This window comes from Eleutherodactylus coqui, chromosome 6 (genome assembly GCF_035609145.1).
Source record: "Eleutherodactylus coqui strain aEleCoq1 chromosome 6, aEleCoq1.hap1, whole genome shotgun sequence".
NCBI classification, from domain to species: Eukaryota; Metazoa; Chordata; class Amphibia; order Anura; family Eleutherodactylidae; genus Eleutherodactylus; species Eleutherodactylus coqui.
This window is the reverse complement of record NC_089842.1, coordinates 143,384,669-143,400,513: the sequence shown is the minus strand read 5'-3', so window position 1 is coordinate 143,400,513 and position 15,845 is coordinate 143,384,669. Positions and strand designations below refer to the sequence as shown.

The window sequence follows — 15,845 nt, the reverse complement described above, 5'->3', positions numbered from 1 at the left end:
GCACATAGGAGGCCACGATCACTGTGTGGGGGAAAATAGGAGAACACTATCACTGTGTGGCGGCATACGGGAGGACACAGTCACTGTGTGGGGGCACATAGGAGGCCACGGTCACTGTGTGGGGGCACATAGGAGAACACTATCACTGTGTGGGGACACATAGGAGGCCATGATCACTGTGTGGGGGCACATAGGAGAACACTTTCACTGTGTGGGGACACATAGGAGGCCATGATCACTGTGTGGGGGCACATAGGAGGACACTATCACAGTGGTGCCACATAGGAGTTCACTATCACTGTGTGGGGGCACATAGGAGGACACTATCACTGTGTGGGGGCACATAGGAGGACACTATCACTGTGTGGGGGCACATAGGAGAACAGTATCACTGTGTGCGGGCACATAGGAGGACACGATCACTGTGTGGGGGCAATAGGAGGACACAATCACTGTGTGGGGGCACTCAGAAGGACACGATCACTGTATGGAGGCACATAGGAGGACACTATCACTGTGTGGGGGCACATAGGAGGCCATGATCACTGTGTCGGGACACATAGGAGGACACGATCACTGTGTGTTGCCACATAGGAGGCCACGATCACTGTGTGGGGGCAATAGGAGGACACTATCACTTTGTGGGGGAACATGGGAGGACACAATCACTGTGTGGGGGCACATAGGAGAATACAATCACTGTGTGGGGGCACATAGGAGGACATGGTCACTGTGTTGGGGCACATAGGAGGCGACAATTACTGTGTGGGGGCACATAGAAGGCCACAATCACTGTGTGGGGGCACATAGGAGGACACGGTCACTGTGTGGGGGCACATAGGAGGACACGGTCACTGTGTGCGGGCACATGGGAGGGCACTATCACTGTGTGGGGACACATAGGAGGACACGATCACTGTGTGGGGGCACATAGGAGGACACGATCACTTTATGGGGGCACTTAGGGGGACACGATCACTGTGTGGGAGCCCATAGGAGGCCACGATCACTGTGTGGGGCCAATAGGAGGACACTATCACTTTGTGGGGGAACATGGGAGGACACTATCACTGTGTGGGGACACATAGGAGGACACGATCACTGTGTGAGGGCATATAGGAGGACACTCACTGTGAGGGCATATAGGCGGACACGATCACTATGGAGGGCACAAAGCAGGACAAAGGTACGAAGAATTATTACTGTGTCACATAAATCTTGAGGATTTTGCCTCTGATCTCTTAAGACCTTAGCAACATCCCTAACATAGTAACATAGTAACATAGTATGTAAGGCCGAATGAAGACATTGTCCATCTAGTCCAGCCTGTCTATCCTACTGTGTTGATCCAGAGGAAGGCAAAAAACCCCAAGGCCAGAAGCCAATTAGCCCTTTTGGGGGGAAAAATTCCTTCCCGATTCCCTAATGGCAATCAGACTGTTCCCTGGATCAACCCCTAATAGTTCCTACCTGCCTATATACCAGGATTGACACTTAACCTAATATTTATATCCTGTAATATCCTTCTCCAGAAAGACATCAAGTCCCCTTTTAAACTCCTCTATGGATTTTGCCATCACCACTTCCTCCGGTAGAGAGTTCCACAGTCTAACTGCTCTTACAGTAAAGAACCCCTTTCTGTGTTGGTGATGAAACCTACTTTTCTCTAATCGTAGCGGATGTCCTCTTGTTACCGTTGTGGTCCTGGGTGTAAACAGATCGCGGGAGAGATCCATGTGTTGTCCCCTCATGTACTTATACATGGTTATTTGGTCGCCTCTTAACCTTCTTTTTTCTAGAGTAAATAGTCCCAATTTGGATAGCCTCTCTGGGTATTCCAGTCCCGTCATTCCATGTATTAGTTTAGTTGCCCTTCTTTGAACCCCCTCAAGCACTGTGACATCTTTCCTGAGCACCGGTGTCCAGAATTGTACGCAGTATTCCATGTGAGGCCTGACAAGTGCCTTATATAATGGAAGGATAATGTTCTCGTCCTTCGCCCCTATACCTCTTTTGATGCACCCCGAGACTTTATTTGCCTTTGCAGCAGCGGACTGGCACTGGTTACTCCAGTTTAGTCTATTATCCACTAATACCCCCAGATCCTTTTCCATATCACTTTTCCCTAGTGGTACCCCATTAAGTGAATATTGGTGACATCCGTTTCTCCTGCCCATGTGCATAGTCTTACATTTTTCAACATTGAACTTCATTTGCCATTTTTCTGCCCAAGCCTCCATCTTATCCAGGTCCGTTTGTAGCCTTACATTGTCCTCCGTTGCATTAATTATATTGTATAATTTTGTGTCATCTGCAAATATTGATATTTTGCTGTGCAGCCCCTCTATCAGGTCATTGATAAATATGTTGAACAGAGTGGGGCCTAATACTGAACCCTGTGGCACCCCGCTAGCGACTGTGGTCCAATCAGAGTACGAACCCTTTATTACCACCCTCTGCTTTCTATCGTTGAGCCAATTTTTTACCCACTTACACACGTTTTCGCCCAGTCCGAGCTGCCTCATTTTGTATATTAGCCTATTATGTGGCACGGTGTCAAAGGCTTTAGAGAAGTCCAGATATACAAGATCAATAGATTCTCCTAGGTCCAGCTTAGAGCTTACTTCATCGTAGAAACTGATCAGATTTGTCTGACATGAGCGACCCTTCATGAATCCATGCTGGTGAGGAGTTATTCCCTTAATCTCCTTGAGGTACTCATCGATGGCGTCTCTCAGAATCCCCTCGAAAATTTTTCCCGTTACTGAAGTGAGACTTACTGGCCTGTAGTTACCAGGCTCCCTGGCTGATAGTTCTGAGCCGATGAGTCACCTAAGACTATGTTCACATGGTGTTTTTTTCCTGTGGATCTGAAGTGAAATCTGCACCAATCAATTCCACATTAAATCTACAGAGAAATTCACATCTGAAGTCTCTCAATAGTTTTAATCAGAATCCATGTGGATTTCTTTTCATTTAAACTTACCCCATGTGAACAGCCTAAAAAGACCCAGCGATGCAGTATAAAACTTACAGAAGGAATGCTGCCAGCAGCATTGAAAAGAAGTTGCACAGGTGCCCCAAACAGAATTTTTGAGTGATTCTGTCAAGTGTGGGACTGCCATGACACCTTCATGTGGAGTCAAACCTCTGTCTACATGCCATAACTGACTTGAATAGTGGCATATATGTTTGCATGTAAGTTAACATTCATGTGGAATCCCTTAGCATCAAATACTCTACAAGAACCATAAAGGCATGTGGCTAGTATGGGGCTTTAGGAAAGCACAAGTTGGCCTCATCCTTTCGCTGTTAAGTGGCGAGAACCTGTGAATGATTCCTTTATCCACACAGATCTCAAAGCACAACAATAGTGCCCTCCTCGGCCAGCAAAGAGGGACAATCACAACTACGGGGAAGGACAGATAATTTTGTAAGAAATACGTTTTCTTACCTTTCATTTATAGAGCACTCTGTCTGTCCTTCCCGGAGAGGAGAAAACCACAGAATTTTTCGCTGGGATCTGGAGTGAGATTGTAGTCATGCCTCACATTGGGTGCCAAATTTGTTAGTGCAATACCTACGCTGCAGGTATATTTTGGTGATTCAAACTATAAAAAGAATGAGAGCTAAGACACATTACACTCTGCCTGGTGTAATTGAGATAGTTCTCCCCTTTATTAGTGCTGCATCTTAATTTATAGTGTCAAGTAAAACAGAACATTTTCTTGAAAACTGGTGCTGATAACATGAAGGTCACCAGTCTGGATTTTTTGTACCACTTTGGCAAGACTAAGATATTATGTCTGGAATGCTCTAGTTATGGAAAATTACACGTTTTATAATATAACAGACTAAAACATATAAGATGAATCAAGGGTGTAACTATAGAGGATGCTGTTGCACCCGGGCCCAGGACCCTTAGGGGGACCATAAGGCCTCTAATCTCCATATAGGGAGCCCAGTACTATGAATAAAACATTACACTGGCCAACAAACTTTTTGTTGCATTTATATGAACACTTGTTTTAGTATAATTTGAGTATGCTGATTTCAAATCTGGAGTTAGTTTTTTACTGTAAGCTCTAGCTTTTTTTTGCAATTTAGCATTTAAATATTTCACTTTAAGACATTTTCACACAATTAAGTACATGGTACATACCTTAGTTAATATGATGCAAATGTATTTAATATTTACAAAATGTGTAGGGTAATGAGCAAGAACTTTCTGACAGGCCGTTACAGTCGGCACTAGTTTTAGTCCGGCAGAAATTTACGTTTATAGCTTTTGCATTTATGTACTTTCTCAGGGCAATCGCGTTGTTTGGACCAGCAGTAGTCTGCCATCATGTTCTTATCCCATCGTCCTTGATATCTTTCCTCCATTGTACGCAAGTCCTGATGGAAGCATTCTCCCTGCTCATCACTAACATCCCCAAGGCTTTCTGGGAACTGATCGAGATGACTGTTAAGGAAATGCAGCTTAACACTCATGTTGCATCTAAGTTCACAAAAGGCCACTAACATTTTTTCAACAAGTTCCTCATAATTCTCAGCTTTTTAGTTACCGAGAAAATTTTTCCTAATTTCTACAAAAGACATCTGTGCTGCTTGTTCCTTCCTATTCATCTTCTTAACAAATTTCTCATCATGTAAAAGAGCACGAATTTGAGGACTGTTGAATAGAGATGAGCAAGTATACTCGTTAAGGACAAATATTTGAGCAAATACTGCCCGCTGGTGAGAAAAGATTTAGGTGCTGGCGGGGATGAGCGCTGTGTTGCGGGAGTGAGCATGAGGGAGCGGGGAGGGGGGGGGGGGGGGAGAGATCTCCCCCCCGTATGGAGACAATCAGTCTCCATGGTCTCCATACTGTATAAAAATATAAGTGTGTTTTGGTCTGATGTCCTGGTATTTTATGTCTCTGAACTACCCAGCTTTCCTGACCTCTTCATTCCTGACTCGGCTTGCTATCGGACCATGCATTCTTCTGTCTGCTTTGACAATCGGCCTATTTCTCTTCCATTCAAATTATCCACCTGCCTTGACCTTCTCCTGTTCCTCAACTACTGGCCAATGCACATGATCCTGGTAAGTACCTTCTCTCACCACTCTTTCTATCCCTCCCTGGCCCCTGCATCATTCTATGTCTGACATGTGTCTGACTCCACTATCACACACAGCTGCCACACCAATGTAGTATTATCTGTCTCTTATGCAATCTCCAACCCCCGCCAGCCCTCCTCCATGTTCCATTTACCCACCAGCCTTTTTGATCTTCACCCACATCTTTTAGCCTTCACTCCCCACCTCTAGCACTTTCAGCCCTCTCTTTACACCACTCTCCCATCCCCTGGACACAGCTTCTTTTCCCAACCTCCAACTTGGCTGCTCAGCCGACTGTTCTTCTATTGTCATTCACCTCTCTTCCATGGTTCTGAGTCTCTGTCCCGTTGTCCTCCTTAATTACAGGCTTCGTTTCCTCCACACTGACAGCACTCTTTTCCTAGTAATGGGGCTTTGAATACCCTGCCTCCAGCAGGTGAGTGCTGTGGTTGAATTACAAATGCCGCTGGCTCATCCAATCAGAGCCGGCGCTCGATCATGCATAGCCATTCAGTGAATGACATCACTGAATGGCTGTGATTGGTTCATTGAGCGTTGGCTCTGATTGGCTGACCCAGCAGCGCTCGTGATCCAATCACAGCACTCGCTTGCTGGAGGCAGGGTATTCAAAGCCCCATTAGTTACCAGGAAGAAAGTGCTGTCAGCGTGGAGGACACAGCAGCCTGTCGCAGCATCGGAGACCAGTGCGAGGGACCAAGATGCCGCCGGCTAGGTGAGTAAAAGACACCCCCCCCCCTGAAAATGAGACACTGTACCTCTTTTGGGGCAAAAAAATAATATAAGACAGTCCCTTATTTTGAGGGGAACCCGGTACCATTAATGCATCGGCAGGGGTTTGTTGCCCAGGATCACCAGCAATCAGCTGTTTTTCTGGGTCAGTGCGCTACTGATTAGAACCGATTTCTGCTGGAATCAGACAGCTCTGATCCCCCTGCAGGAGCAAAGTTCCCATTGAAACAAATAGGAAGTTTTGTATAATACCAAGTTAGGCCACTGCAGGGAGATCAGAGCTGTCTGCTTCCAGCAGTAATTGGCTCCAATCAGTAGCGCACTGGCCCAGAAAAACAGCTGATTGCCGAGGGCTCTAGGAAAACCCCTTTAGGAATATAAATTATCAGAGAACTGGAATATATCACTTTGTCTGTATTCCCTTATTTGAATCAGTATGTTATTATGTAATACACTGATCCGTCTTATTTGCATGCTATTCATTTTCTGTTAATCTATGATACATTTTATGAGAACTGAGATTGCAAAATCTTGTTGCTTTGAAAACAGTCTGTAAGCTGTTAGTGGTCCAAAGTCACTCTGCTACATATGTAGACATCACTATCATTAACCTCATAGGGTAGGTCTGGGCCTCAGTACTACAAGTTCCGCTTCAGTCTCATAATATGTATAGTATGTTGCAACACATCTAAGAATACACCATTGCTGTTCACTTCCTTCTAAGTGATGATTGAAGACACCAAGCTGCTCACAGTTGGCTTCAACATGCTGCTTGTGATTCTGTACTTTATACGTGAGTATTATTAGTATTATTTTACCATGCTGATTGTATGTGATAGTTGGCCCAACTGCTAATGTGTCATATTTACAGTGTTGTCTGGAATCTTTTTGAGATGTTTTTGTGGACTTTTTTGTTAACATGTCAAAATATTTTCATAAATAATTTACAGAATGCTATGTAAGGCTTTATTCACACGAGCGTATATACTCAGCTATTTACCCGCACAAACATGCCGGCCATCTGAATAAGTTCATTGGATTCATTCTGATGGCTGGCATATTTACGCTGGTAAATAGCTGAGTATATACGCTCGTGTGAATAAAGCCTAAATGTAGGAAATGCCAGTAAATGCTAAATTAGACTGTTCCACTAAATTTATCTCAAATTCTTAAAAAAACTTAAAATATGCCAATACAGTCGTATGATTCTGCATATGTGGTTCTATCAAGAGCATCAGAGGATTGTCTATAACTAGATCTTCACACGGACATAGAATGGGAGAAATACTTATTGCAAGCCAAACAGTCCGCTTAATACATTGATTGGCAGATTTGAGAGCAGAGGAACAATGGGGAAGGTAAGTATAAGACGTATATCTCCGGACTCAGCAGGTCAGCTACTTTAAGCCTAAAGTTTAGCTTTACGCTATTCTGTGAGTCACTGTTATTACCAGATATTTGTTGTTTTTTATGTTTTACTACTTTGGCCCAATGGAAATCAATTAATTTCTGTGTCACACTATGCTGAAACCTATAGCTTTATTTTTCGTATTGACGTAACTGCGTGTGGGCTTGTTTTTTGAGGGATAATGTACAGTTTTCATTGGCCCTATTTTAGGGTACATATAATTTATTTGGAAAAAATGTTTTGGACAATGTGGAAAAGATTGCAAATATCCCATCATTTTTTGAATGGAGTTTTATACACCATATTCCATGCGGAAATAAACTTTATAATACAGATAATCAACATCTAATTCCGAAAAGAGAAGCAATAACTGTCAGCTGTATATGCGACAAGAAAAAGCCATACTGACTCTCTAAATCCCCTACCGCTCCAGTGATCCCCACTGGTCTGTGTTTACATTGCTGAAGCAATGATATCTCATGGTACAGGGGTGCAGTACTATGTGCGATACATTTAGAAGGTGTAGGGTAGCTCATCTGATCTAATAGTTTGGATGTCACTAATAGGATGTAGCAAGAGAGAAGATAAAGTACAGCCCTTCATAATGTAGTATGGTGATGGTAATAAGTGGGTATAAGGTTACCTGGAGTGGTTGTGCAGATGGCACAAGACGCAGAAAAGCCTGTTGCAATGAGCCACAGGCTCCTCAATGGACAAGCAGAGCCTCATTAAGAAACATCTGCAAAGGGTAAGAGAAACACTGTGATGTCAGTGCACTGGACAGAAGACCAGGAACCCAGATGGGTGGATAGGAAAAGGCATTTCAGCATTGTACCGATGTCTTTATCTGGCCTTTATTACCTTTATTTTTTTTAAAAACCAGCACACCAACACCCTTGTTTGCCTCAGGCCCTTTGCAGACTAATAGTGTAAATCTTCATGATGCACTACACGTACCTGTGGTACTGGCACCCTCTAGAAGTCTTATGTATGTGCAAGTATAATACTAAGCAGCTACCCTACCATGAATTGTAGGTGTGTAAGTGGTTGTTCATTAGTGTTTTGCACTTGTGCAACCTCAACCATATAACATTTGGCTCTTCTGCATGATGAGAATTGGTGTTTGTACCTGCCCATGCACCTCTGTATCAGTCAGTGTTTTTTTCTGTGATTTTTGCTTACATTTGATCCCATTCTCTGTGATTTACATACTAGATCTCAGAAGCAGTTGTGTCTTTCTGCCTCTCTCTCTCTCTCTAGGTGCCCCTTTTCCTAACCCTACGTTCTCTCTAGACTTCTATTTTCTTCAACTGTGATCTGATCCCTCAGTGAGCTGCTAATGTATCTTCACTGAAGACAAATGATTGCAGTGAATTGTAAGTAAGTGATCAGTACAGGAGGCAGGGAGGAAAAGAAGTGGCTTATACACTACCGTTCAAAAGTTTGGGGTCACATTGAAATGTCCTTATTTTTGAAGGAAAAGCACTGTACTTTTCAATGAAGATAACTTTAAACTAGTCCTAACTTTAAACAAATGCACTCTATACATTGCTAATGTGGTAAATGACTATTCTAGCTGCAAATGCCTGGTTTTTTGTGCAATATCTACAAAGGTGAATAGAGGCCCATTTCCAGCAACTATCACTCCAGTGTTCTAATGGTACAATGTGTTTGCTCATTGGCTCAGAAGGCTAATTGATGATTAGAAAACCCTTGCGCAATCATGTTCACACATCTGAAAACAGTCTAGCTCGTTACAGAAGCTACAAAACTGACCTTCCTGTGAGCAGATTGAGTTTCTGGAGCATCACATTTGTGGGGTCAATTAAACGCTCAAAATGGCCAGAAAAAGAGAGCTTTCATCTGAAACTCGACAGTCTATTCTTGTTCTTAGAAATGAAGGCTATTCCATGCGAGAAATTGCTAAGAAATTGAAGATTTCCTACAACGGTGTGTACTACTCCCTTCAGAGGACAGCACAAACAGGCTCTAACCAGAGTAGAAAAAGAAGTGGGAGGCCGCGTTGCACAACTAAGCAAGAAGATAAGCACATTAGAGTCTCTAGTTTGAGAAACAGACGCCTCACAGGTACCCAACTGGCATCTTCATTAAATAGTACCCGCAAAACACCAGTGTCAACATCTACAGTGAAGAGGCGGCTGCAGGATTTTGGGCTTCAGGGCAGAGTGGCAAAGAAAAACCATTTCTGAGACTGGCCAATAAAAGAAAAAGATTAAGATGGGCAAAAGAACACAGACATTGGACAGAGGAAGACTGGAAAAAAGTGTTGTGGACGGATGAATCCAAGTTTGAGGTGTTTGGATCACAAAGAAGAACGTTTGTGAGACGCAGAACAAATGAAAAGATGCTGGAAGAATGCCTGACGCCATCTGTTAAGCATGGTGGAGGTAATGTGATGGTCTGGGGTTGCTTTGGTGCTGGTAAGGTGGGAGATTTGTACAGGGTAAAAGGGATTCTGAATAAGGAAGGCTATCACTCCATTTTGCAACGCCATGCCATACCCAGTGGACAGCGCTTGATTGGAACCAATTTCATCCTACAACAGGACAATGACCCTAAACACACCTCCAAATTGTGCAAGAACTATTTACAGCAGAAGCAGGCCGCTGGTATTCTATCGGTAATGGAGTGGCCAGCGCAGTCACCAGATCTGAACCCCATTGAGCTGTTGTGGGAGCAGCTTGACCGTATGGTACGCCAGAAGTGCCCATCCAACCAATCCAACTTGTGGGAGATGCTTCTAGAAGCGTGGGGTGCAATTTCACAAGCTTACCTCAACAAATTAACAGCTAGAATGTCAAAGGTGTGCAATGCTGTAATTGCTGCAAAAGGAGGATTCTTTGACGAAAGCAAAGTTTGATGTCAAAACAATGTTATTTCAAATACAAATCATTATTTCTAACCTTGTCAATGTCTTGACTCTATTTTCTATTCATTTCACATGGTGGTGAATAAGTGTGACTTTTCATGGAAAACACAAAATTGTTTGGGTGACCCCAAACTTTTGAACGGTAGTGTAAGTGGAGAGAAAGGCTTTCTTTTGTAATAAGACATATCACAAAGTTTATCTTTGTTTGTGTGAAAACATGAAAAAAAATTAAACAACTACAGTGTCATTGTGTGAAAATGTCATAGCAGCCAGTACCCACCCATACTGGAGCTGAGCTCATGACAAACTGACAATTTTAAATGAAGTTGTCAGGAGGGGGGAATGAAAAATACATCATATAGGTGACATTGTAGCCATGAATATTATTACGGAAGGCATAAAACAACATTGCCAGGTATAAAAGAATGCAAGGGTTATAAGATGTAAGCAGTATCTGCAAGATATATGAAAAACAAGTCTATTATAGGGAATAGAAAAGTTTTATCTTATGGCAATCATAGCAGATGAGAAAGATGAGAATTGGTTCTACCCAAAAAAAGCGTCTGTGGGTGTAAGCAGCCAACCCAAACCAATTTCCTCACCTGTAAGATTGTGGTATTACAAGTGGTAACCAGCAGAACTCAATTATACCTTCTCAAGGTGAGGTGAGAGAATGCAAGCCATAGAAAATAGAGCCCGAACCTGTAGACTCCGCAGACAGTCCAAAAATAGTAAAAGATGTGGCAGCATACACGGTGGGTTTCCAATAAAATAAACTCTTTATTTTTCCATGTTCTTTTTTTTTTAAGAAGCAAGCTACGTTTCGGGCAGCATTGGCATTTTTCAAGCTGTAAGATTGGTCTAAGAACTCAGTGTAAATCAACTAGTCCTTGGTGTTCTAAATTTGATATACCAATATCACTTTTTATCACTTATAGAGATGAGCGAGCATACTCGCTAAAGGCAATTGCTCGTGCGAGCATTGCCTTTAGCGAGTATCTCCCCCACTCGAGACTGCAGGTTCGGGTGCCAGCGCGGGGGAGCGGTGAGTAGCGTCAGTCAGCAGGAGGGAAAGAGGGAGAGAGAGATCTCCCTTCCGTTCCGCCCCGCTCTCCACCGCAGCTCCGTGCCCGCTGCCGGCACCCTAACCTGCAGTCTCGAACGGGGAGATACTCGCTAAAAGCAATGCTCGCTCGAGCAATTGCCTTTAGCGAGTATACTCGCTCATCTATAATCTCTTCCTTTCTTCTGCTTTCTTACTTCTAAGGAAATCACAGATATACCCACATCATATCTACATCATTGTTATCTAATAATAGCATTATGTATACCTTAGATAACCACAGGAGACCATATATTGCTAATTGGATAGATATCATATGTAATAAAATGTAATGCCATTATAGATACAATTAGCGTACTAAAGTAATAAAGTAAACTTGTTAAATGGAATGTTTTATCAGAAAATAACATTTAAATAAACCCGAATTTCAGCAAACTTTGCAAAACTCAATAAATCAAGCAAAGATAAAAACAATTGTAATATACACTGTACAGTATCTTAGAGAGAAAGCCTTTTTCACTTATCAGCCATATGTCCTACCCCTGCTTCTTAGGGCTCCTTCATGCAACCGTATGCGTAAAAGGCTGCATGGATTATGCAGCATTTTACCGGTCTTTGTGAGTGTTTACACACTAATTTGAATAGATCAGTGAAAGTGCATGTACTTTCATTGACCCCATTCACCGCGTATCACATGGCCAAGCATCGCGTGTGTAATATGCGGTGAAATCACGGTCATGTGAATGAGCCCATATACTGATCATTTGCCCTTGGTTCCCTACTATAATCATTCTTGAAAAAGGCAGAGACGAGACAGATTAGCATCTTAGTGAGGGTTATAGCTACTGCCCATAGAAGCATATGTAAAGAGGAGGGGGAGGAGGAAGCAGTTGTAGTAAGGCAAAGAGACAGAGCAATATGCAGGGCCACTGCTGTTAATTCTCTATCCCACTGGATTCACAACCACACTGCTCAGTACTGCTATTTCCCCAATGCTGCTGCTTGTGAAGTGATCTACAGAGAGATAAGCAAGCAGGAACTCATCCTCCTGGACCTGGGCTAAGTGAAAACTAACAATTAGAAATTGAGTATAAAGAATGGAAGACCACTGATAGATGTAGGATACCCATTACATAATGGTCAGAAATAGTGTTATCCCTCATGTACACACGCACAACAGTTTATTCTGAATAATCTAGCATTTGCCCACAGCACACCGTGTCCCACTGGATCTGCTGCAGATGAGCAATATATATGTTTTTAACATAACTGTACTTGTGTGATATGTTTCCATAGGCTGGATTAATGTGCCATTGCCTGTAACATCGTTTATAACAAGTTACTGTGACACTTGATGGTAATGATGTACTGTTGTACAACCAATGAAGGTAGAGGGAGGGATATACATGTCTGTGAACTTCATGCATCATTATGCTTGAAATAGGCAATCTTGCTGAAACGCCGCACTGTACTGGAACGTTTTATATCTAGGATTACTTGAACAAAGTAGCAATATTCTTCTGGACCTTCTCTGCGATGTTGTGATCTGTTTTGTATTATATATAATTTATATTTTGTTTTTTCTAGACATATTTGATGGCAACTGTAAGATAATGGCACGTAAGTTTATAATAAAATGTTTTCAAGAAATACCATCTATAGCAGCAGGATTTCAGTGGTAACCTCTTCCTCTTACTGTACATATGAAACAAACCGCAATAAATCACAAGATCATAGAAACATAGAAAATTGATGGCAGAAAAAGTCCACCTTGTCCATCTAGGCTGCTCTTACATTATTTCTTTTTTTAAAGCTCTCTTAGGATTGATGTATGCTTATCCCACATATGCTTGGGTTAAAGGGGTTGTCCCGAGGCAGCAAGTGGGTCTATACACTTCTGTATGGCCATAATAATGCACTTTGTAATATACATTGTGCATTAATTATGAGCCATACAGAAGTTATAAAAAGTTTTTTACTTACCTGCTCCGTTGCTGGCGTCCTCGTCTCCATGGTGCCGACTAATTTTTGGCCTCCGATGGCCAAATTAGCCGCGCTTGCGCAGTCCGGGTCTTCAGCAGTCTTCTATGGAGCCGCTCGTGCCAGAGAGCGGCTCCGTGTAGCTCCGCCCCGTCACGTGCCGATTCCAGCCAATCAGGAGGCTGGAATCGGCAGTGGACCGCACAGAAGAGCTGCGGTCCACGAAGACAGAGGATCCCGGCGGCCATCTTCAGCAGGTGAGTATGAAGACGCCGGATCGCCGGGATTCAGGTAAGCGCTGTGCGGGTGGTTTTTTTAACCCCTGCATCGGGGTTGTCTCGCGCCGAACGGGGGGGGGGGGGGGGGGGGTTTAAAAAAAAAAAACCCGTTTCGGCGCGGGACATCTCCTTTAATTTATTATACATTTTCCAACCATGTCTGTTGGGTGTTTTGAGCATTTTACATTTTATGATGGTTTAATAATATCTGTTAATATCCTGTTGTATGGACTGAATTGATGTCTATATTGGAGTTGGTGACTGAAGGATTAGGGAGATTAAGATTAATATAGAAAACCACAGGGAAGAAAAAACGGCTGTCCGCGCTCCTAGGGATATCAGACTCTGATCCAGGATAATCAATTCCTTCTTTTTATTGGGAAGGAATTGATTATCCTGGATCAGAGTCTGATATCCCTAGGAGCGCGGACAGCCGTTTTTTCTTCCCTGTGGTTTGCCGTAATTAAGCCCCGGTTACCCGGTGTAGCTTACCTGGATTGTCCGGCTGCTCTCCGATGGAGGTTGGATGGATTAAAGACCTATTTTACAAGTGGACCTGGATTGCGGTGTCAGCGAGATACCTTTTGCAAGGTATTCTCGCTAGACACCAGGTGAGTTTAAACACTCTACCTTGTTTTTCATTTCATGTTAAGATAACATAACATGATTTAGCAAAGCATCAAGTGCGCCTCCTTATAATATAATTTAAGATTAATATAGAGGGATAAACCAGCCTCAGTTACTCAGCATTGTTTAGTGTATTTGTCCCACCTCTCAGCCCCTCAACTCTATGCTGCTGAGAGGACCGAAAAGTTTATAAAAGTTACTGTTCAGTTCTCAAAGTTTCAGAAAGCAGAGCACAAGGTGTAGCAACTAGTGCAGCCAGCTGGTCAGAGGGAACTCATCTACAACCCTATTTCTGAGTCTGATGGAAGAGCAAGATGCCAGGTACGACATTGCAGTATTCGTCTCAGGGCTCCAGTGAATAGCCTGGATAAGCAGTAAAGGACTTTGCTGAAGGTAGCAGTACCTCCAGTCACCATATCTGAAACTGGATATTGGGAAATGGACTGTTTTGGATATCACCCTGTATGCCACCTGAAGCTACAATAAATGTGAGTTTTCTGTTAACCACTCCCTGACTCCTGGAGCTCCTTTTCACTGGGAGACCTGTAACACGCTGCACTGTAACATAATTCCTAGGAGCAGAGACCAGCCCTTACATTAAATCCCCCATAATTCATTGTGGTGCAGCCGGGTGGAAGTTAGGCTACTCTAACACATGCAGTTGACAAAAACCCACAATTTTGATCATTGTGTTTTGCCGTGATTTTACTTTCTTTTTCAGAGGCAGATTCCTGCCTGCGACAGCGGGATTTAGCGCATACCATCATTGTGATGAGGTGCACTAAATGTGGTAAAATAGAGCAGACAGCGCTCGAAAATCAAGCGCATGTCTGTGAGATGGGAGCGTTATACTGTGGTATTGAAAATACCACGGTAATCGTAGTAAAAAACGGATGCGTGAGAGTGGCCTTAGAGACATTAGCCACTCTGATACTAGCCTCTGGCCCTGGCTCCTTGCAGAAATTGGCATCACAAACAAGATCAAATCCCTTGTGTCTTGTTTAGAGACTATGCTTGCTACAGCACCTCAGGAATTACTATCACCAAAGATTTGCCTGTTAAGAAATGTGCCACTATGTTCCATTTATGCTGTGAGACATCAGCCGTAAAAGTTAAGGCCCATTTACATGCAACGATTATCACTCAAAATTTGTTCAAACTATGGCATATGACCGATCATCGATACATGTAAACGCTGCCATCGTTCACTCTTCGGCTAAATGATGATTTTTAGGTGAGCTTAAAATCCATCGTTGAGCCGGAGAGAGATAACAGGGACTGTGCGCTGTGTTCTGCATGGAAGTTTGAGATAAAATTGTATTCTACCAGCAGCCCGTACAAGAACAATGGAGCTGTGTACAGAGCCCAGCCCACCTGCTGTGCTTTGCAAACAGCTCCCAGAGGCCCCTTTACACACAAATGATGATGATTAAGTGTTAATGGACAGTGCAAAACGATGGCTAAATCTATCAATCTTTCATTTGAAAGATTGTCTTTAGGTGTAAATTGACCTTTACAATCACAGAAGATCATTAATAACCTGCAATCTGTGCAAGTGAACTGATGTTGTAAGCATTTTGTACTTTGCAACTGCAATTATGTCGCTTTGTGAGTGTGTATACCTGCTTGATGTGTACAGTACTAGAATTACTCAAGTTTTAACAACTGTTTGCTCCAAATGTGTACTAATTTTATGATGCCACCCAGAGACTGTTTCAACAATTTTACTGTGCCATATACTTT

At 42.9% G+C, this 15,845-nt stretch overlaps 1 protein-coding gene across 1 annotated transcript in view; it reads left to right on the top strand.

The window, feature by feature from the left end:
* Nucleotides 1-6,582: 6,582 nt before the first annotated feature.
* The window catches only part of LOC136571773 (osteoclast-associated immunoglobulin-like receptor), a 28,923-nt gene continuing 19,660 nt past the window's right edge, over nt 6,583-15,845 (top strand). The window contains exon 1 of the mRNA XM_066572402.1: nt 6,583-6,649. Within this exon, the coding sequence (XP_066428499.1) occupies nt 6,583-6,649 (67 nt within the window). The remainder of the gene's footprint in view (nt 6,650-15,845) is intronic.